This window comes from Elephantulus edwardii, unplaced genomic scaffold, assembly GCF_000299155.1.
Source record: "Elephantulus edwardii isolate Elephantulus edwardi_28Jun2011 unplaced genomic scaffold, EleEdw1.0 scaffold00100, whole genome shotgun sequence".
Lineage (NCBI taxonomy): Eukaryota > Metazoa > Chordata > Mammalia > Macroscelidea > Macroscelididae > Elephantulus > Elephantulus edwardii.
The window spans coordinates 1,473,422-1,497,615 of record NW_006399850.1 but is presented as its reverse complement, the minus strand read 5'-3'; the positions used below and the strand labels follow the sequence as shown (position 1 = coordinate 1,497,615).

General features: G+C 34.5%; 1 protein-coding gene across 5 annotated transcripts in view; it reads left to right on the top strand.

Moving 5' to 3' along the window:
- The window catches only part of RALGAPA1 (Ral GTPase activating protein, alpha subunit 1 (catalytic)), a 391,173-nt gene that overhangs the window by 135,569 nt on the left and 231,410 nt on the right, over positions 1-24,194 (top strand). For 3 of the 5 annotated variants that reach the window (XM_006891556.1, XM_006891558.1, XM_006891555.1), the window contains exons 17-19: positions 18,258-18,425; positions 21,541-21,665; positions 23,780-23,996. In XM_006891556.1, coding sequence (XP_006891618.1) covers positions 18,258-18,425; positions 21,541-21,665; positions 23,780-23,996 — 510 coding nt within the window. Of the gene's footprint in view, positions 1-8,060; positions 8,202-18,257; positions 18,426-19,753; positions 19,836-21,540; positions 21,666-23,779; positions 23,997-24,194 lie in introns of all 5 variants that reach the window. The other 2 variants (XM_006891557.1, XM_006891554.1) reach the window with 2 other exon arrangements.

Genomic DNA, 24,194 nt, shown 5'->3' with positions numbered 1-24,194 from the left:
TAAATACAGAGCAAGTACTGTAATAGCCTAGTAATTAAGGAGTGCTTCTAGTTACAAGGCTGGTGGTTCACTCACTCTAGCAACTCTGCAGGAGAAAGGTAAGCATTCCTTACACATACACATACACACACACACACACACAGAGAGTTGCAATTTATAGCCTTTGAAAAAAATCCTCTGTAGAGTCAGCTGAGTCAGTTGAAACTGGATGGCAACAACATAGAAAAGAGCACTTTTAAACATTGAAGATAAAATTGTGAAAAAACAAAGTCTGTTGGTGCCGACAGTTTTAGTGAAGGAAGATACTCAACAGACATAAATAAACTTAGCAGTAAATTGTTATTGGGTGCTGTTATGTTGGAACTGATTTATAGTGCCCCTCAAGTGGATTTTCAGAGAAAGTTAAGTCACAGGAGAGAGGACTGCATGTGCATCTTCCTCCTGTGGAGCAGCAGATAGGTTTGAACTACTGAAATACTATGAAAGGAGAAAACACAGGGTAAGGAACTAGAGAGTAATTCAGAGTAATTCTATTGTTATGCAGTCATTTCTGTTTAATGGCAATCTCATGTGTTAAAGATGGTATACCCCTTGTTCTCGCTCTATGATGTTTTTGATAGCTATGATATTTTGAAAGTAGTGCCTTTCTTTTGAGACGCTTATGATATATTTGACTCACCAATATTTTTGTTTAGCAATTGAGCACCCAAATATAAGTACCACACAGAGTCTTCTAGAAAGTGAAGAGAGAAAGAACATCTACTGCCAATCAATTAATTCTGATTCATGGCAAGCTTTCTTTGGGTTTCTAAGTCTGTATATATTTAGAGGAAGAGAATGTCATTCTCCCAAGGAGCAACTGGTGGATTTGAAATGTAGACTTAAAATTAGCAGCCAGATTTGTAACACACTACATCAACAGGGTGTTGTTATGTGCCATTGAGTGAGGACTGACTCAAAAATTGCCCATCTTTCTCCCAAGAAGCAACTGGTGGATTTGAACAGCATGCCTTTTGAGTAGTCAGTGCAGCACTTTAGCACAAGGCCACAAGAGCTACCCTCATCACGATAGAGATGGGGACATAGGACTAATTTAGCTAGGAGGGTAAGTGAAGGCCTATTAGAACAGAGACCTGACTGGCATGAGAGAATGAGTCAAGTGAACATATAGAGGAAAAGCAACCTAGGGTGAAGGCAAAATGTCAAAGCCCCAGGACAAGAGTGCCCTTGGATGTTTGATGAAATATGCGGAGGCCGAGTAACTGAAGTGGAATATGGAAAGGAAAGAGTGCTAGGCGATGAAGTCAAGATGTATTGAATATGAAACATGTATTAATATGTTGTTTAGGTGCTCTCAAGTTGACTTTGACTTTTAATGACCCTCTGAACAACAGATCTGAACTTTGCCCTATCCTGTGCTATCCTCATGATCTGCTATATGCTTGAGTTAATTGCTATAGTCACTCTGTCAGTCTGTCTTGTTGAGAGTCTTCCTTTCTTTTGCTGACCCTCTTCCTCTCCCAGTTTGATGTCTTTTACCAAGAGCTGGACCCTCCTGACAGCATACCTAAAGTATGTGATTAATTTAATTTCACCATCCTTGCCTCTAACGAACACTCTGATTACACTTCCTTCAAGACAGACTTACTTGTTCTTTTGGTAGACCCTGAGATATTCAGAACTATTCTGTAATACCACAACTCAAAGGCATCAGTAATTCTTTTGTCATCCTTACTTATTGTCCAAGTTTAGGTGCTTAGGAAATAATTATACTTAAATTTTTTAAAGTGTATGCATGTGTAGGGATGAGGTGTAACTAAAGCTTTTTTTTTTAAAACATTTTAAGCTAGTAAATATAAAAAAATGAAATTAGGAAATTAGTCATTTTGTAATATCTTATAATTGATTTTAGTAAGGATAATCAGTAGATACTAAACCCATTAGGTAAAAAATTTTAATTTAGAAACCACCAGATGGCTGCATGTTACTGAGGATCATCCTACAGATTATATCATGTTTATTAATGGCAGTAGACATTTACAATGCAGCGACCTGGACATATGCCCAACCTTCAGTTTGTAATAAACAGGAAATAGAGTAATAAGTCATATGTTTTGAGGAGATGATGAAACTGAAATAAAATGTAATATGTTTTATGAGACAACTGGCCTATCCTTTCCAGGAAGACAAAAGAATTTTCAGGAATGATGGTGATGAGCGTCTGTTTTAGATATGTTGTTATTGTTAGATGCTGTTGACTCGAGTACAACTCCTAGAGACCTGTGAACAACAGATCTGAACCCTGACCTATCCTGTGCTCACCTCCCAATCTCCGATATGCTCAAGCCCATTGTTGCAGTCACTGTGTCTTTCCACTTGGTTGAAGGTCTTCTCTTTTCCACCAGGCCTCCACCTTTTAAAGCATGATGTCCTGCAAAGAACAGCATTTGCTAGCAACATGTGTTAAGTAAATGAGACAAAGCTTTGCCCTTCTTGCCTTTAAAGGGCATTCTTGCTGCATCTTCTCCAAGATACATTTGTTTGCTCTTTTGGCAGTCCATAGAATATTCAGTACTCTTCTCCAATACCAGTTCAAAGGAATCAATTTTTATGCTGTCATCCTTATTAATTTTCCAGCTCTCAGTAGCAAAGCTAGTGATTGAAAACACCATGGTTTGAGTTAAGTGCATCTTGAAGTAAAATAGCTGGACAGAAGATATCAAAAGGAGCTCTGGAAGAAAAAGCTAACTATTGTAACAGAATATGCAGATACCTAGAATTGGAGAATAAAAGGAGAAGAACTTCCTTGACATTTCTCAAACTGAAAAAACTAAAAAAACAAATCCAAGTCTCAAGTTGTGGTACTTAGAGATGCTATCAGCAAGATCTTCAGTGATCCACGAAACATCAGAAGAAGATGGAGGTAATACACAGAATCACTGTACCAAAAACAACTGGCCAGCATTGAAATATTTCAGGAAATACTGTATATATAGAACTAGTAGTCAGCAAGGAATGAGTTCAAGCTGCTCTAAAGGAATTTGCAAAAATAAGGCCCCAATAATTGAATCGATGGGATCCCAGTTGATATAAGAAACTAAATAGACAAAACTCAAACACAGTGCATGAAGCTTTGTTCAGATGTGGTTTTCAAAGAAAAAAATCGTAATTGCTAACTTTGAACACATATGGATGCACTATTAGATGATATTTCAGAGTAATTGTTAATTTCCTTAGTTGTGATAGTGGCATTTGTTCTGAAGAAGAAAGTCTTTTCTTGATGAATACTCAGGTCTTTTGTGCAAAGCTTACTCTGAGTCGAATTCAACTTGACAATATTTAACCACTGCTAAATGAGACTAGTGCAGTTATATCTGGAGGAACACTCTCCCACTTTGCACATCACTCTTAGTGTGCTATATGAAGTAACCTGGGTTTGCTGTGATACTGAACTTTATGCCATAGGGATATCAAATACTATAATGGTTTCCCCAATGTGGACAGTATTTGGTGGAGCTCTCAGTTGTAAAACAGGTTTGGAAGCAGGAGTGGCTACTCGACTTGACGACAATCAACAACAACAAATATATATATATTCACTGGAGCAAAACTACATACAAATAGTTTGTAGTATTTACTTAAAAATTTTAATGTTAAAAAACATTTTAATGTTACAGCCTCATACCTCATTGCCATTGAGTCAGAACCAACTCATAGCTGGTAGATTCAAATTATCTGCCTTTGGATGAGCAGCACAACTCCATATTGACTATATGAATGCTATCATTTTATATCAATGATAGAGAAATTTAACCATAATAGTCTCAGACTCTATGTTCCTGAGGCCCCAGAACCAGGATTTACATAATTTTGCCCTGTTGGTGCTACCTAAATGCTTGTGGGTGTGGGTGTATGTGTGTGTGTGTATAATATTCTGTGACTTTAGAAATACTTGGGTGGAGGGATTATATAACAATGAAAGAATTTTACATTTCAAAGAGAAGAATGAACTTGGGGGAGGGGGTGGGCAGGGAGAAAAGTGCAAAAATAAGTGAATGGAAATCCAAATTCTTTGTAAACTTAAATTAAAATTATTAATAATTGAAAAGGAAGAAGAAAGTACCATTTGTCAAAACTGTACATAGTCATGGATATTCTCCCTTTTACCTGCCCATATATGTTCATTCTGTGTGTCTGCCTATATATCTATTTGCAGATTAATGTTTATTATTGATGATATTATAGGATTGTATATGTCATAGTGTTTTAAATGTTAACTCTTGTGTACCATTTTACCTCTTTCTTTATTGGTATTAAGCTGATCAACCCTGTACTGTATATTGCCTTTCCTTTTATATATATATTTATATTTATATTTATATTTCCTGATTCCCCCTCCCCATTTTTCTCCCTTCCCATCCATGGAAACCATCAAAAAAGAGTTTCTTTATTTGCAGTAAAACCTTTCTTCAGCTTTTTATAGTAGTAGACTCATACAATATATGTCCTTTTCAAAATTTTTTGAAAAATATATTCATAATAAATTATGAAATACATTTTTATTTGGTTAATGCTAGTTTTTTCAAATTTTCTATGTTTGCAATAAAATAGTGAATGATTATTTTAGAAAATTATTATTATAGACTTGTACTCAAACATACTCATTTAGCAAAGATTTACTGAGTGGTGGATTGATTCAGTGACTGGGGTAATTGGGATGGGAGTGTCAGACAATGCGATTGGTACAGGACAGCAGGGTTTAGGGCTGTTGTACATAGGGTCACTATGAGTCACAAGCGACTCAACAGTACATAACAACAACAACATGTTACAAGTACTAGATAAAAAAAGATTAACTAATATAGTTCTTATATTTTAAGTGTTGAAGAGACTGACATGACAACATTAAATTCAGTAAAATCAGATTGTAAGCTTTGCAAAAGCAGGAAATTTCACCAATATTGTTTATTGCACTGCTGTCAGCAAGTTAATTAGTTATGTATAGAGTCAGAAATTTCATTGATGAGATGAGATGACTTTTCAAATATGATGGAGTTGATCAGGAAGAAAAGGAAGTCAACAATGTTAGCAATACTTACAGTGTGATACTGATATGAGAAAGCATAAAATATTCAGGGAAAAATGTAAAATTTGCCCTTGGATAGTTGTTCACTCTTTGGGAGTGAGATGGAGCTGGATGCAGAGACTGTGGAGAATCAGGACTTTCTTTGGGAATTGAGAAGCTTCACTGGGACAGGGAGATGGGAGCAGAGCCACAGTGTGCAGGATTATTGTGGAACAAATGGAATTCCAAGACATTCCTACTGAGTGGTTTGGCTGTTTTCTAAGTAAAGAACTTGACATCTGGACTGGCTTCTGAAAATGACTGTGTACTTTGTGAATAAAAGAAGACAGAATTGTGCTTTTGCTGTAGAAGAATTTCAGCCTCCTATGACACCTTTTCATGTTCATTTGGGGGCTTCTAAATGAGGAGCAGTCGCACCCATTCACAACGAAATTAAAACTGGATCCTTTTGCTTGTGTTTAAAAACTTTTCAAACATTTAATAACTTTATAAGGGCTAAATAAAAAATATACTTAAAAATTTCATACATTCACTAATCATGTCTTTCATTTAATATTCTAAGGTTGGTTAGAGTGTAATATGCTGTAAATAATGTTAGTACGTTGCCACAAATGATGGCAAAATGTGTTTCTAAGCACGTTGTCAATTTAAAAGTGTGCGGCACCTTGTTAAATAGTAAAATGAGATATTTATACATTCAAATACAAATTACTCAAAAGCAAAGAAGTATTTGATAGAAGAAACAAAATGTTCTTGAATTGAATTTAGATGATCTAAATAATAAAAGGCTTTATATAGCAAATGCTGTTAGGAAGATTTACAGCTTCAGAAACCCGATAGAGGGTCACCATTAGTTGGAATTGACTAAATGACAATGGGTTTGATTTGGTTTATTCATAGATAAAAAGAGATACATATTCATTTAATTGAAAAAAAAAAAAACCAAAACAAACCACCCCATTACAATTAAGGTTCAAAATTCTCTGAAAAGTGGAAATTTAAATAGTATTTTATTTCTTATTGAATTAAATAGTTTGATTTTGTAAACTATTTACTTTGTTTTTAACAAATTACTAGAGAATTCAGAGTATCTAATATAAAAAGTAATTCAGTGGTTTAAGTTTTTCTAAAATCTTTAATTTTAAAATTTTTATAATGTGCTCAGACTTTTAATAAGCATAAAATGATTTTTTCTCAGAACCTGATTTTTCTTGTTGACTGTAAATTTTCTTTTTCATGTTTCCACCTTAATTTTTAAATGTATAATATTATACTTTAATATAACTAAGATTCATTAATTTAATCAAGTGTTCTTCTCCTACCAGGAAAAAGGACTAGTTACGAGATAACATTTAAAAATTATTAATTACATAAGGTTTTAGAAAAAGGATGACCTGTGAGTGACTGTAGGGAGTTCTGGTGGTTTAGTGTTAAGGAATTGTACTGCTAATGCAGAGGTAAACTGTTTAAATCCACTAGCTCCTCCACAGGAGAAAGATGGGCAGTCTCCTCCTGTGTGATACTGATTCTGAAATCTGCTGGAGGGTCAGATGTGGGTTATTTCTGATTTGATGGTTATACAACAACATCAACCACCTGAGTGACTTGAACACTCTGTAAGGGGAAAAATTTGAAGATGGTAATAATTTGAGTCAAACTGCTTAGAGAAATGCTAAACATAATACCAAAAAATTATTTCATCTGATATACTCTGTTGATTAAAGTTTGTATTTAATATTAAAAAAGACTAGTTGCTGAGGTCTTTATTGTGCAAGCACCCCATAGGATTTGTTTTTATGGTTTGGAGGTTAGAGTAATGCTTTTATGGAACATCTCGGGTAATTACCCTATATGTTTAGTACTTTTTGTCTTCTGTTTTGTTGCAGAGAGCTCTGGTGGCTTAGTGATAAAGAGCTGTGCTGTCAATCCAGAGGCACATGGTTTGAATCCACCAGCTGCTCCACAAGAGAAAGACTGGCAGTATCCTCCCATACCTTGAAAATACTCTGGAGGGTCAGCTCTGAGTTGGATCCAACTTAGTGGTACACTACAACATTGTAGTGTAATTCTCATGATCTTAACAAATGTGAAAAGCAACCAAGCCAGGGCACAACAGTTGGTCTCTGTTCACCTGGAGCAGCAGAGTAGGAGAGTCAGAAATAGATGTAGATAATGAAATGTGTGGCTAATTGCCTCTGTGCGCAACTGCCTCCTTTCTCATGAGATCACAACTGGATGGTGCCTGGCTATGCTGAACATTTTTATCAAAGGTTTTATGCAGGAATCCAAATCAAAAGAGAAAATACAGAACAGGATATCAAATATACATGAACTCCTGAAACTAAGCCCTAAAATAGTCTTTAAACCTTACACTTGAAGTCTTCTTAAAATGGAATAATAGTTTAACTACTAAAGAAGATTTTCCTCGAGCATTATTTATGGGATCAAATTCACAGCAACGACTTGAAAAGATTAATGTAGGTATTTTAGGGAGCATTTAAGTTTATGTTAATTCAGAAGGAACTAACTTCAAGACAGAGGATGAAGATTGTTGTGTAACTCAAAGAATATAATCAGTATTAACCTAATTGTGCATGTAGAAACTGTTATATGCTTTACTGTATATATTCTCAGTAACTTTAGAATTTTGAAGAAAGTGTGCATTAACATTGATTTTGAGAAAATAGGTACCAAAGTGTCCGCTGTTTTAAATGCTGTATACCATTGTAAATGCTAATAATAAATGGCACTGTCCTGCTTCACATCAAAAAGTTTACACTCAAATGTCATATGTTCTCTGATTTTTTTTTTCTTACAGCTTGCCAGTATTTGCCGTGCTGAAATGTTTTAATTTAAATTTTCTTCCTTTGTATCTTTTAGTTTTCTCTGTTGCTGCTTTTTCTGTGACACAAGCCTTTCATTATAGTCACTCTTCTTTTTTCCTTCCCCACTTCTTTCTTTTCCTTTTTTAAAGCCATGAGAAGCCGATCCATTGGTGAATGTGCTCTGCCATCGGCCTATATACGCAGTGCTAAAAGTGCTCCTGTTCTGATCCATACTTCCAAACCCTTCTTGCCTGATATTGTTCTCACTCCCCTTTCTGATGAGCTTTCAGGTAGTGCCACCTCTGCTAATTTCTGCACCACCTTTTCACTTTTTAATTCTTCTGCTTTCAAATTTTGCTTAATCAAATAAACTCTTCAAAGTTAATTTCTTTGGGGGAGGTATGGGAAATTGGGAAAGTGATTGAGAAATCAACATTTTGAGTTATTTGAACCCTAATGCTATCCTTGCAGTTCATTCTGGAAGTGCTAAGTTTAGTGCTGTGCCAATGTCCAGTTGTGTTTACTGTAAATGCGAGATTATTTCTCCTCTTCATGTTTGATTCCCTTCAGGTGATTAAAAGTATGTATCTATGACATAATAGATGTCTCAGAAGAGGTGACGTAGAATAGAATCATCAATGATTTTTAATTTTGTATTGTTATGATTGATAATAGTTTTGAATAATGTGAATAATTTTATGTTAAAATAATTTTTTACTTCAATTGAGTAATGTCCATAATTTTTTTGTTTTAAAAATAACTTAATCTCCCTCATATTTTCTGTTACTAATGAATTGTAGGCCTATGCAGAGGCAAGGTATGTTGTTAATAATAATGGTATTTTAGGTGACTTTACCTCCCTTAATCTCAAGATCAAAAGGTAACTCCCATTTATGGAGGTACATCATTGAGAGTTAAATATATCTGGAAACAGGTTATTATTTTATTCTGTTTGGAAATACTGTAAACGAAAATGCAGTATTTTATTTTTTTCTTATTTGGCCTTATGAGGTAGTAAAGAAGTATGAAATACGACATTTGTACTTTCTACTTTAGTATACTTTGATTAGGAAACCTAACTTTAGAATATTATCATCTGTGGTATTTTTATAGATGCTCAGCTATTACTTTTAAAAAACATAATATGATTAAAAAGAATTTCAGATGTTTACAATTTAATTGATACATGATAATGATAAAATAGAAAATTTGACCTCAAATGCAAATGTGTTTTAAGTATATATATTTTTTTTTCAAGTATATATATATTTTCAAATACATATATATATTCAAGTTATAAAAAGCAAGTTTGAGGTATTTGATTTGAAATTTTTCTAAAGTAATACTTTAACTAGGTTAAAAAGTATCTTTGAAAATCAGTAATCTGCAGTAAATAGAACACTCACAAAGGTGACCATTTTGATTTCATGAGAGACAAGAGTTTTTATAAAGAGTGTTTAGAAAAGATTTAATTTTTCTGAATGACACTTTCATTTGTTGTTACTTTCCCCATATGAGAGTAAAATATCTTTTATAATATCTTGAAAAATTTAAATGTTGAGAGATTTATTATTAAAGCAAAGAAAAATTGATTGTCAAACAGAAATGTTTAACTTAGGAAAATGTGGAATATATGGAATAGTATATGAAAAATACAGAATTTTTAAGAAATTAGTAAATTTTATACTTTTAACACATTTTAAATTTGCCTCTAGCTTTTTATCTGCATATGCATATATATGTACCTGTAAAATTACTTAAAACCTTTTTTTCTCTATGACTTCAGAGTGGCAAGAAGAATGTCATTTTAAAGTATCAGCAGAAATCCCTAAGAACTAGGTTGTGATTGCAACAGTGGACTTAGTTATATCAAAGATGGTGAGGATGGCACAGGATAGCTCAGAGTTCGGATCTGTTGTTAATGGGGTTCCTATGAGTCATACTTGACTTGATGGTCCCTGACAACAGCAAGGGAGCTGTTGTTATTAGGTGCTGTTCTACCAACCCAGAGGCACATGGTTTGAATCGACCAGCTGCTCTGGAGGAGAAATATGGATAATCTTCTGTTCAATTTACTGCCTCTGACAACCCACTAACTACAAGTTGGTTCCAACTCAACAGCACACAATAACAGTAGCAATAAGCTGATGTAAAAAGAGTATTGTTCAGGAAATATTAAAAGATTTATAGCAAAATACATAAAAATAATAGTGCATATTTAAAGTTCTTTTGAAATCTTTTAAGTAAAAATGAATCTGTGTTCCATATTTTTTAATTTACTGAACATAAAACACTTTTCAAGGTTCACATATTGATACCTTGTTAGTAGTAAGGTTTCACAGTAAGCAGGCTTGAGAAACAATAAATCAGCCATAACATTTTTAAAATTATCAGTATGGAAACTGAGCAGTATTATTCTTATACTAGCTTACATAATATCAGTGTTTCATTTGTTTATTGACTGGGTTTTTGAGACAAATTGAAGTCCTGGAGTTTATCTCTTTGAACCTTAGATGGGGGGGACGAACACCACCAAAAGCACAGTATATAAAAACATCTGGAAGGTGAATGATAGGGCTGTGTATATGAACAGATGCTAAAAATGTGATAAAAAAGTTGCAGCCCTAGATCTTCAGCCAACCAAATGTCCTTTATTTGCTTATCTTCATATTTAATTTTAGAATAGCTTTATGTGCACAAAATGAGCTGCACTAAAAGCTGTTTCTCATGTTTTTGTATCTCTACTCATCTGAGGGGCTTAAATGAATTAAAAAAGTAATTCCTAGGCATATCTCTAGGTATATTCTCTACTCGATGGCAGCTAAGAACAATAGCAAGGAATATCTTTTCGATGAGAAGGTCAGATTTTTGCAATTACTTCACCAAAGTAATAAACATTTGAAGACAATCTAGCTTTTGGTTAGAAGTGGAATTTTTCAGAGCAACATTTGCTTGATAGTTTGTATTAATTATGAGGGGTAAAATGAAGCTCCCTTTCAATGTTTGGGGTTTTCCTCTCTTTTTTTTTTTAAAAGCATAATAAGATTTTTTTAAAATTGCTCTCTGGTGGCTTAGTGGTAAGGAATTACACTGCTACTTCAAAGGCAGGTGACTCAAATCTAACAGCTGCTCTGTGGGAAAAAGATGAGCCGTCTCCTCTGTGCTTAACAGCCTCTGAAAACCCCTTGAGGATCAGCTATGAATTGGTTCTAACTCGATAGCATGTAATATCAAGAATATTTTTTAAGAATCGGCCCACCAATTTTCAAGTACGTTATTTTAATATGGCCCTTTTTTCTTCAGTATTCTTGGCTAGCGAATCAGTCTACTTACATTGCTATGACACTAATGTTGTGTATATAGAAAATATAGGCTAAACTAGAACAGAATACTAAAACATTCATAATCCTTGAAGTGTTTTCTCAAATTTTCCAAATGCTGTGAGACCAGATTACTGTCATTCAGGCCTTTGTACTATGTCAATGACACTAGTTCTCAACTTGAGACTTATCTGTAACAAGTGTTAAAAAAATATATCTTCCCAAATATCTGCAATATCTTGGGTTTCCCTAGATATTTACTTTTTATATTTTAAAGATCTACAGATATAATGTATGGCCACATACGCTGTTCATTCTCCCTTTTATCCACCATTGAGAAGTAATATACTCTTTTGTAGTTTTACAAATATGGCAATTCAGACTAGTAATCTTCATTTTCTTTATAGATTAGAGAAAATCCAGTTACTTAATTATTATTAAACACATTGGCTTTTACTGCAAAAATAATACCAAAATGATAGAATGCAGTTAGAAGAACATAATGACTGATTTTGTTTATTCTTTTGCAGCAGTTATTTTCTAATTATATAAAGTGAGTCTCTCACTCTGAAATTACCAGGAACCATGTTAAAAGTTTACAGGCCCAGTTTCTTCTGATAACTTCTCATTACTGTTGATTTATTTGCCTCCCCCCCCCCCCTTTAGACTCTGTGTAGGCCATAAGTACATAGACTGTTGGTACCTTCGTCTGATCTCTTTTTAAAATGGTATTTCACTATTTTTAGTTGATCTCCATAGGGCCAATGGTTTTGTGCCTTAGTGCTGTTTCTTGCCTATCAGGAGGAAAAAAGCTAGAATCTCTCATTTCTTTATCTTTCCCCCAAATGCTAGCTGACAGGATAGTTTTGCATTTCTTATCAAACAAGTAAATGCTTTGTACAGTGCAGTAGTTTGTTTTTGCCTGTCATCACTGTGAAATTGGATATAATGCTAGTTCTAGCATAATTTCAAGTTAGATTTTCCCCCTGTAATATTTCATATTGATTTTCTGTTAAAAGAAAATATCAAGAAATAGTTTATTAATCTGTACTATAACATTTGTAAACAAATAAAACAACATAATTATATTAACTTAAAAATTGTGCTGTTGTTTATTCCCAGAATTTAAGTTTAGAAACAATGTTAGAGGAATAAAAGAGCAGACGATAGTTTTGTAGTCTAAGTATTAAGCATTTTTTAAATTTCACTTTCGTGGGAAACCATATGTATGATTTTTAGAATTATTAAAATAATTATTAATGAATATTATGAAAATTAGTTTTTTTCTTTAAAGTGATTTTAGTGATTGTGTTACTGCCTACGATTGAATATTTAAAAAAGATGTTCATTTTTTTAATTAACCTGTGTTAGTAACACAATTTCAAATATAGATGGCCTATATAATATTATTTGTCTTTAAGGTACATTGGCCTTATTACCCAAAATAGACAAAATTTTAGAAAAGAAACAAGTACTGATTTGTTGTATAAAAGACATGCTTTCCTTTTACCAGTATTAAGTTCCTTGTATATGAAAAGCATTAGTTCATGGAAGATGTTACGGTCCAAAATATTTAGTTATCAAGGTGTGAGATTATCAAGATTAGTTCTCTGTTCCAGTAATAAATACATAATGGACATCAGTGCATAAGTATAAAGTTGTATGGAAATATTTCTCTTTCCCTTTAGAAAAATTCCTGTGTACCTGAGAAAGACGGTGTCATTCTTTAATATATTGTCCTCAGCTAACATCAACAACAACAAAAAAATTATTTAAAAAAAAATTAGGAAATAACTAATACGTGAGCTATGTGGAAATGAGTAATGGTTGCATAGTAGTTAAGTGCTCAACTTCTAACTGAAAGATCTGTGGTTCCAACTTACTTGCTGCTGGGGAGGGTGGCAAAGGAAGAAAAAAAGCTGTGGTGGTCTGCCTCTAAAGATTTATGGCCTTGAAAACCTGTAGAACAGTTCTCCTCTGTCCCACAGAAATACTATTGTAATCAGCTTAGTTGCAGTGGGTTTGGTTTATCTTCAGGAATATACTAGAGTCTTGATACAATATGGCTCTTTCTTGATCTGAATTTGGTTTTTAAAAAGTTTCTTTTGTGCCTCATATAATGAGTGTAGTGTTAATTAAATGATAGAAGAATCAGTTTACTTAATCCATAAAATGAATCCTAAAACACATTGTATTTTTGTTACATGTTGCCATTGAATCAGTTTCAACTTGTAGGGATCCCATGTGTGCACACTAGAACTGCTACATAGGTTTTTCTTTTGAAGGCAGATTGGCAGTCCTGCCTTTTGTGACTTCTCTGAGTGGGTTTTTAACATCTGGTCTTTCAACTACTAGTGAAGCCCTTAACTATTTGTGTTACCCAGGAACTTGGACATAATCTACTGTTTTCTTGTCATTGGTAGCTGTTTTTGAGTTGAGTACTACTCATAGTGACCATATGAACAACACATCTGAACCCTGGCCTATCCTGTGTTGTCGTCGTCGTCGTCATCATCATCATCATCATCATCATCATCATCATCATCATCATTTCTGGCACAGTTAAGCCCATTTCTGCAGTCACTGTGTCAGTCCATCTCTTTGAGGGTCATCTTCTCTTTCACTGATGCTTTACTTTCCCTATTATCATATCCTTTTCTAAGGAATAGCCTCACCAAGCAACATGCCTAGAATATGTGAGATTAAGTTTTGCCATCCTTGCCTCCTAGGAGCATGCTGTCTGACTGAACTTTCGTCAAGAAATATCTTGTTTGTTCCTTTGGAATTCCATGGGATTGTCCGTGTTCTTCTCCAAAGACGTGAATTCTTCTTTAGTCATCCTTATTCACTGTCCATCTCTCAGATGCATGGCAAGTGACCTGAATCAGGCGCAAGCTTAATTTTTAAACTGACATCAGTAATTTAGGGAGATCCCTAATTATGAATTTGTCCAGTACAATACATCTTCTGATCTGACTGCTGGTACCAAGGGTGTTGATTGTGGATCCAAGTAAGATGAAACAGTTGACAACCTTTTCTCCATCTATCATGATCCTGCCTCTTGGTCCAGTGGTGAGGATTTTTGTATTCTTAATGTTGAGATGCAATCCGTATTGAAGTCAGAGTCCTTCATTCTCTGCAGTATGTGTTTCAAGTCCTCCTCACTTTGAACAAGCATGGTTGTATCATTTGCATAACACAGGTTGTTGGTGAGTGTTCTTCCAATCTTTATGCCATTTTCTTCTTCATAGAGTCCAGCCTCGTGGATGATTTGCACAGCATTCAGAATGAATAGATGAAAAAAAAATTATGCCAGCTTGACGCATATCTTTCCTGATTTTAAACCATGCATTGTTTCCCTGTTCTGTTCGCACAAGAGCTTCTTGGTATAGATTTCTTTTGAGCACAATTAAGTATTTTGGAATTTCCGTTCTTTTTCATGTTAGCCATAATTTGTTATGATACACACAGTCAAATGCATTTGCATAGTTAATGAAACCCAAATAGACGTCCTTCTGGTATTTTTGGTTTTCAGCCAGGATCCCTCTGACATCAACAGTGGTATCTCCCTGGTACCATGTCCTCTTCTAAACCCAGCTTGCATTTCTGGCAATTCTCTGTCAGTGTACTGTTGTGGCTCTTTTTGGATGATCTTCAGCAGTAGATGAATGTGATATTCATTACATTGTTCTGAAGCCTTTGAGCTGTGGTGCTGGAGATGAGTGTTGAACATACTGAGGACTGCCAGGAGAAATGGCCTGGAGAGGGTGAAAACAGGTTGCGCCCTAGAGGCAAGGATTTTGAGGCTCCATCTTAAATAATTTGGGCACATGGCTAGGAGAGGGACATTGTGCTTGGAAGGCTGGAGGGACAGCCAGGAGAAGAAGATCCAGGATGAGATGGATTGACTTAGTGACTGGAGAAATGGGATTTAATCTGTCAGAGACGATGAGATTGACTTAGGATAGGGCGGAGTTCAGAACATGGTCGCTGTAAGTTGCAGTCGACTTTATGGCACATAACATCAGCAAACATGACCACATTTTATTGGATCACCTTTCTTTAGAATAGGAACAAATACAGATCTCTTCTAGTCAGTTTTCCAGGCAGCTATCCTACAAATTTCCTGTCATAGTTTGGCGAGCATGTCCAGGTTAACTGAAACATGTCAGTTGTTATCCCATTGATTCCAGGTCTTTATTTTTTTTCCAATGCCGTCAGTGCAGCTTGAACTTCTTCCTTTATTACGATTTCCTCTGGTTCATATGTTGCTTCCTGAAATGTTAGTATCAGCCAGTTCTTTTTGGTGCAGTGATTCTGTGTATTCCTTTTCTTTTGATGCTTTCTGGATCATTCTAGCTTTGGCCTTAGCATCTCTCAGTATTACAACTCAAGGCTTGGATTTGTTTTCCAGCTCTTTCAACTTTAGAATTACTAAGCAAGTTCTTCCTCATTTCCCCCCTCTCCAATTCTAGCTTTTTACATATTCCATTATGATACTTTGCTTTGTCTTCTCAAGCTGCCCTTTGAAATATTCAGTTCATTTATTTTGGCTTTATCTCTTTTGTTTTGGCTTATTAATGGTCTAGTGCAATTTTCAGTTTCTGCTCACATCTATTTTGGTCTTTTCTTCTTTTTCCTCTGTCTTTGTAACAGTGTTAATGCTCTCCACAGGGTTGATATCCTTGATGTCATCCCATGACCCATCTGGTCTTTGAATGTTAATGTTCAGAACCTCAAACCCAGTTTGCAGGTGCTTTTTAATTTTAGGTGAGGTTGACTCAGTCATATTTTGGTTCTTGTGAAGTTGTTTTAATTTTCTTCAGCTTCAATTTGACTTTGTTGTACATGAACAATTGATGGTTTGTTCCACAGTCATCAAAGGTATTTGCAATAAATAAATCATTCAGTATATATAATTCAGTCATTTGATTTCCAGCCTCATTTCTGTCACCATTACAATGCTTTCTATCATTCATTCCCTCCTCATTGTTTCTAACTTTTGCATTTCAGTCACCAGTAATTTTCAGTATAGTTTGACTGTATGTTTATAGAAATGTTCAGTTTCCTCCTCTTTGGCTTTAGTCGTTGGTGCATATATTTGAATAATGGTCGTATTAACAGGTCTCCCTTATATGTGTACATAGTACCCTATCACTCACAACATTGTACTTTAGGATAGGTCCTGAAATTTTTTTTACATCATAAATGCAACACCTTGTGATTGTCTGATTCAGAATGGCCCATGCCTATCCATCTCAGTTCACTAATGCTTAGAACATCAGTGTTCATGCCTTCCATTTCAATTTTTACAACTTCCAGCTATGCTGCATTCCTATTTCACACATTCCATGTACCCTAACATTATCAAAGGGTGCTTGCAGCTTTTTCTTCTCCTTTTGAGTGACTTCCAATCTGGGCTCTGCCTCTCAGGCTGTATTCCTCTATTGTTCATACTGTTTTCAGAGGCTTGCTATTTCAGGAGTGAGTGCCCAATCCTGCTTTCTTGTCTCTCTTAATCTGAGACTTCTTCTGAAACCTGTCCTCCCTGGGTGACCCTTCTGGCATTTGAAACACTGGTGTTGTATCTTCTGTAGACCACAAAAATACACAAGTTACCCCAGTACAGCAAATTGACAGACAAGTGTTTTACTGATAATATGTAAAGATTTACAGACCTACCCATTTTATAAGTGGAAAATTGGTCTCCCAATCTAAAGTTTAAAAAACCCCCATGTTCTGTACTTAACCCCCCATTGGTATATTTGTGACCTTGGATAGGTTACTGCTTTTCTCTAGATTTAAGAAAAAAATTCATTGTTTAATCATAGTCCTAATACTTTTAACCTTTGCATTATAAATTTTGTAAAAAATAACACCAGGCTTTTTGACTCTTGTCTTCTTTTTTTTTATATTTTACTGTCGTCTGATTTTTTTTTAAGGTAAGTTAAAGAGAAACTGTAATGAATTTCTAGACTTTATACGTCTCTTCAAACATTCCTCGTTTAGATTTTGTTTACATCTGAAAAGTTAAATCTTATTTCATCTTGATAAACTAAGCACTTAGCACACCCTTAACATTTAGCAAAAACAGTATGAACTATGGAAAATTAATTCTTCTCAAAACTTTATCATTATAAAGAAAACTTTATGATTATAAATTTAAGAATTTCTTTCAAATAAAATGATGAGGACATCTGGGAGAGTTAAGGTAGATACTCTCTAATATTCATTTTGACTCTTATATCTATGATTAGTAAAAAGAACCATAAGAAGCCATAGATTATTTAATGGATGAAGGTCAGTGATAGGTAAGGCGTCTACCTAATAACTTTAAATAATGCTCGTATGAAATGAAAAAATGTACATTTAAAAAGAATATATTAATTATAATTGGGGATGAATGGATTTTGGATACTGTAGCAAAAAAACCCCTCATACTCTTTGAAAGAATAGTTTCCTCACAGAATTGTAGGAAGAGGGTGGAGATTTTAATTTCTAATATGTGTTAAAATTTTACAGCTTTAAAGAAGAGAAAATACTTCTTGTCTGTTTAGTCAGCAAGTAGGGGAATTTATGTGACCCTACAATTAAGAAAACTAGAATTTGCTAGTGAAATATTTAGTCAATTTTATGTGTTACTTATTATTCTTGCTTGGAAAGTATATAATAAGTTGGACAAATTGAAAAGCATTTTTAATTGCTTCAGGTATTGGCACAGCTCTATTTTTAACTGCACTTCCAAATGTTCCATCACCTTACTGTCTCTCTCTATGCATGTTAACATTTTAAAATGCATTCTGGTAGTTTTCTGATTCATTGACAGTACATCATATATTGGCTTGTGCCCATCTTTTTAATTTTTTTAAACAGATTTGTATTTTTAAAGATTTTCTTTTCGTTGAGCTCACAATAAAATTCATCTCAGATTTTTACATTTTATAGCATATGCATAGTATATGTTGAATTGACTGCTTTAAAAAATATTAACATAGTTCCCACTCTACATAATTTTTTCTTTTACAGATATTGATGATTCTCAAATACTTCCCCGCCCAACTAGAGTCAGACATTTTTCACAAAGTGAAGACACTGGAAATGAAGTTTTTGGTGCTGTGAATGAGGAACAACCATTGCCTCGAAGTAGCAGTACTTCTGACATCTTGGAACCATTCACTGTTGAACGAGCCAAAGGTGCATTTCCTGTCATTGACAGTTCATCTCGTCATGCGCCAAGCTTGCAGAGTTCCACAGAGGCTTCTTCAATAACTAGATCCACTGAAAGCTACATCAGTGATACTCATAGTAGAGAGTCTTCTCTGGAAGTTGGTGATAGCATATATGACCATCTTTGTCATTTAATAGGTCCAGTAGAACTTGCAGATTCAGCTTTTGAACAAATCCAATACATTGACCTTGAAGGAGATGACGATCTTCTTTCTTCTCTGAAAGAGTATCTTAAGGAAAACCAAAGTAGAAATGAGATAGGTAAAGATGCAACTCCTCAGGGACTGGTTAGTGCAGTACATAGGGATGAAAGAGCATCCTTAGAGAAACTAGAGTGCATAGACCAGGAAATGAAATCAGAAAGTACTCTTTCCTTTGCTGGAACTCCTGAAAACACACAGTTTCAAAAAGAAGCACATACATCTGACTTCGTGAGTAATAGTGCACCTGACCAAATAGATAGTTTTATAAAAACACAAATCTCTGAAAAATCTAAGCAACTAAACAGTGATAAACAGTCTTCAGAACCTAGTTCAGATAGCTCTTATGATAAAGAAAAGAGGAAATATTTGTATAGACAGCCAGCCACAGAAGTAGATGCCTATGTAGATCTGTCACTAGTTGAAAAGCTTAAGGGTATGCAAGTGAGTGAAAAAATCACTGTCCCACATGTTATGAATGCCAAGAAAGTTATGCTAAAAGCACCAGTAAAAGCATCCATTAACCACCGAATGCCTCATGTTACAAATACTAGCAAACTTTCTCCAACTAAAAGGAGCTTGTCTGAAACAGTAACTCACAGAGCCAAAATTATGAAAATTGCTACTAAAAAACGAAATACTGTTCATGTTACTTTTAGACCATCTACTGAATCAGTACAGTTTTATAACCCTCTGGAAAACAAAGAGGCTCCATGGAAGATGAGACTGCGGAAACTCAGTGGCTTTAGTAGTAGTAGTAGTAGTGGTAGTGGCAGTAGCAATAGTAGTAGTAATAGCAACACCAGCAACATTCATACGAGCTCAAATAGTGTTGTAGAGCTAGTCAGACCTGGTGTGTACAAGCCACTAGATGCAATAAATGTAGCATCAGGAAGTAGTAAAACAGTAAGAGAATCTACAGAGATTCCTACTATATTACAAAAAGAAGGAATTGCTAGTAATCAGTTAGGTAATCGTAGTACTCTTAGGTCATCATCAAGTCATGAGGCAGGACTACAGCAGGGCTCCCTGGGTGGCGTTTATAAAACTGTTGTACATGCTCTTTCGAAGCAGAAGGCAAATGTTTCCCCACAGAGGCAGAACAGAATGCCACCAGAGGCTCCACTGAGGGATCTGTACAGTCATGTAATGGGCTATTTTGGAAGGAAAGCTGCAGGTGAGCACTAACAGTGTGCAGAGCGCAAAAGGAGAAAGACAGCACCAGTTTGGCTTAATGCAACTGAAGCAAGCTATAAGCAATCAAAAAGCTTTGGGATGGTCACTGCTTTCTCTCTGTTTGGTTATGCATGCGCCTTTTCCCAGCTGTATTTTTCCCCAGCATAAATGGTTTATTTAAATTACTAATTTTCCTTATAAGACATTAGTTAAACCTCTTTGCTGCTGAACAAGATAGGAAAGAAAAAGATGCAGGAAAATTTTTTTAATGACCTAACTAAAGGTGTTTTTTTTAGTCTATGCCTCACATGAGTCTTGAAATTTAAGTTATAATATTGAGGAGGTGGAATACTTTTCTCCAAACCCCACTAAAATTTATTTTTAAAGGGGTACCATCTATATTTGAGTTCAGCCTTGGTTTTTTCTTTTCTTGGTAGAAAATTTTTTTGACGTAACATGATAGAAACCAACCAGTACCAACATCTTTAGTTTAACACTCATTGAAGAAGAAATTATTTCTTAAATCTCAAAGTGGATTCAGTTACTTTTCATTTAAGCCATTTCCAATCTGTAGGCTTTTCATTTTTGCATTCACTTATATAGAATGCAAGTTAAATCCTTGAAGCATTATTTTTTTCCCTGAGATTTTAGTTGTACATAAAGGTTTCATGACAGCTTATCATAATTTAAATATGGAACCTCTATGGACAGAATAAAGAAAACATGATTATGATAACTTTTTTATCTTGATTCAAAATTATAGCTTTTCAGATAGAGAAAACTAGCTTTCAGCAGTAAGGTAGGTTTTGATTTTTATTTGTTTTAACTTGGTTTTGTTAGCATGATTAACAGAATGCTGTGTAAAAGCATCTTGCATTGAGCCATTAATGCCACTTGAGGGCAGTATATAATAGCAGGCTGGCCAGTGAGCATCTGACCAGTATATTTTCTTAACTTGAAATGCTTTGCAATTCATTAGGAATATATACATTGCTTATTTTCTTTAAATTGCAGAGAAATCATTTTTTAGTAACCTGAAAGTAAAACAATGAAATAGCATTTTTTAATAAATTAGTTTGTCAAACAAAAAATGTTCGTTAAAGAAAATTATGCAGTCATAGATCAAGAATATTATAGTATATTTGTTTTTTAAGAAACAACTTTGTGCAAATAAACTGCTTTTTTCTTTTATCACTTCTAATTTAGAGTTAGAGTTTTAGAGTGGAGAGAAGCACTATAATTTCAAAAAATCATAAGATGTAAAAAAAAAAGAAATATCCAAACTCAGATGCATTTGTGTTTCACTGAGATTTGTATACATTCACAGGATATATTCGCTGGACATGATCTTAGGGGAAAATTTATAAATTATTAAGACATTTAAGTAGAAGTATAAATATAAAAAGGAAGAAAAGAATACAAAATTCATTATAGGCAATATTAACCCAACTTCAGCTAGTGCTTATCTATAAGCTTTCTTGCTATTTAAGGTCATACTGAAGATTGACTAACATCTGCTTAGTTAAAAAAAAAGTAAATACCAATTTACTAATTCTTTAAATTTAAGAGAAAGGAAATTATTTGTAAATGCATGTTTGGCAAATAATTGATTTGGCATAGATATGTTGGGGTTTTATTGTTTGTTTAAAATTTAGAAAATGCAGTTAAGTCTTTCCTCACTATATGTAGTTGTTATTTATTTTTAGCCAATAAAGAGGACATGAGCTCCAAACTATCCCCTCTTAATAGTGATATTGGCAGCAGCAGTGCTAATGTTCCTGATCTGATGGATGAATTTATAGCAGAACGACTTCGAAGTGGTAATGCCTCAGTAAGTTTATTCAATAATTTGGGGAAGAAGGTAAAGATTTGGCTCCCTCAATGTGTGTATGTATACACACATACATACATGTAAAATGTATATGTGGAAATTATTTTAAAAAGGCTTTTTTCTAAAATTTAGATATTTTTAAAATTAATGATTTTAAATTATATTTTTATAGTGTATTATATCCTAGGACAGAAGATAAATAGGCTTAGAGTTTTGACTAGAGTAAAAATTTAGAATTCTATGTTTGCTAATGTACATAAATAAAATCCGATAGCTTCTTTAATCAGTTGCCATCTGGTCAATGCCAACTCATGCAGATTCCAGCCATACAGGTCAGCATGGAACTGTGCCCACAGGGGTTTCAGCGATTGATTATTTGGAGATGTATCAATAGATCTTTTTTCTGAAGTAACTACATGACCTCAAATTTCCAGCTGTTTGATTAGCAACCAAGTATGATAATTTTTGCACCAACCAAGGACTTTTATTTCTTTCTTAGTCTTTTCCGCCCATCTTTTTTATTCATCATTATCCATAGTACCATGGTGGCAGGTGTGAACCCTCATTAGGAAAAAAGCAGTGGGATTCTTCTGACCCAACTGACGTAAATTTGACAACACAGATATTAATTGGTTAATCATTTCAAATAATGTTGTTGTTGTATATTGTCATGTCAGGACCCATAGCATAACAAGAGCTTCATTGCCCATCTTAATCCCATAGAGCAGGAGAAACTTTATAATAGACTACAATAAAGCTGAATGTTGGCATTATGGGAACAGGGAGGCAAGTGGTTCCACATCTAACAGCTGCTCTTTGGGGAAAGATGAGCAGTCTTCTCCTATAAGGATTAACAGCCTTAGAGACCCATGGAAGTTATTTATGTATTGGAATCAACTAGGCAGCAGTAGGTTCGGCTTAATACGCAATTGCAGGAGAGAAAGGCATCATGCTAATTTTGTAACGATTAAACCCATTATGGTCTAATTGATTACCACTTGTAGTGACCCTGTCGAGATTATCTTATGGGGAAGTTTTATTCTGACCTGTAGGGTTAACACGTGGTTACAGTAAATCACCAACATACCTCTGGAAACTGTGAACTTTGAGAAACAATATAGAAAGGCTTCCAGTCTTTTGTTCATATGGTCACTATGAGTTGTGCTCACCTTGATGGCAATCAACAACACAACAGTAGATCACAGTGTACTATAGATTGCCAAAAAGAAGCAAACCTGTTTTGTTAACATTGCAACTAGAATGCATAGAAGCAGGGATGGAAGACACCATCTCACATATTTTGGGCATATTATCATTTGAGATCAGCTTCTGGAGAAGGACTTCATGCTTGGAGAAGTAGAGGAGCAATGACAAGAGGAAGACTCTCTGTGAGATGGATTGCCATATTGACTGCAAAAATGTACTTAAAACTGCAGAGATCGTGAAGATGGCATATGGTCGGGCAGATTTTCATTTCGTTTTACATAGGATATTTATGACTTACAGTTGACTCGATGGCACCTAATAACATAGGATCATTATGAGTCAAGGGTGACTTGATGACAACAAAAACATTTAAAAGTTACATGTTAAGTTGATTTTTTTTTTTAAAAAAAAAAGAAGCTCATATATCATTTGGGTTGCAACTTTACTGGAAGTTTTCTAGCTGTGTTGTACTTGTATTTGGTTGGTTTGATTTTTCTTTTTCTTGAACAAGGTAAAATCTTAGAGAATGTTGTATGTGCTCATTTTTCTCTCCTTTCCTTCCACTGTTTCTTCTGTTTGGTGCTTCTTTTTCCTTTTAAAAACTTTGCCTTTTCTACTGCCTTTAATTTTTTTTTAACTCAGTGGATCCTGTTGAGACTTCACTGTCTCTCAGGCTCAGGACCATTTGCTATTTGGGTTTTTGCTTTAGGTAGACTAAGAGTTTATGCTCCAGCTCTATCACTATCACTATCACTATCTTTTGTTAATTGATTACCACCTATTTTCTACTTCAGGGGTTAACTGTAAACATTAGTTTTATGCTTAAATTAAGGATAAGAGATTCTCATATGCTTAATGAGAATGAAAATTATTAGTTTTTTAATGATAAATGCTTCTTGAATTTATAGACTATGACAAGAAGAGGAAGTAGTCCAGGAAGCCTTGAAATTCCCAAAGATCTTCCTGATATTCTAAACAAGCAAAACCAAATGCGTCCTGTTGATGACCCAGGTGTGCCTTCAGAATGGACTTCTCCTGCCAGTGCAGGGAGCAGTGATCTTATCAGCTCAGATAGTCATTCCGATTCCTTCAGTGCTTTCCAATATGATGGCCGAAAATTTGACAGTAAGTATCATTTTCTGCTTCTGCAGGATGTGGGTTGACTTTTTTCTGTTAAAGACTAAGTTATACTTTTCATATCCATCAACTTGTTTTTTTTCCCTTTTAATTATTAAATTTTATTAGTTTTAATGAACATTTACAGAGATTTTGGGTTCTCATTCATTCATTGTTGCACTGTTTTCTCTACCCTCCTCCCCAGTT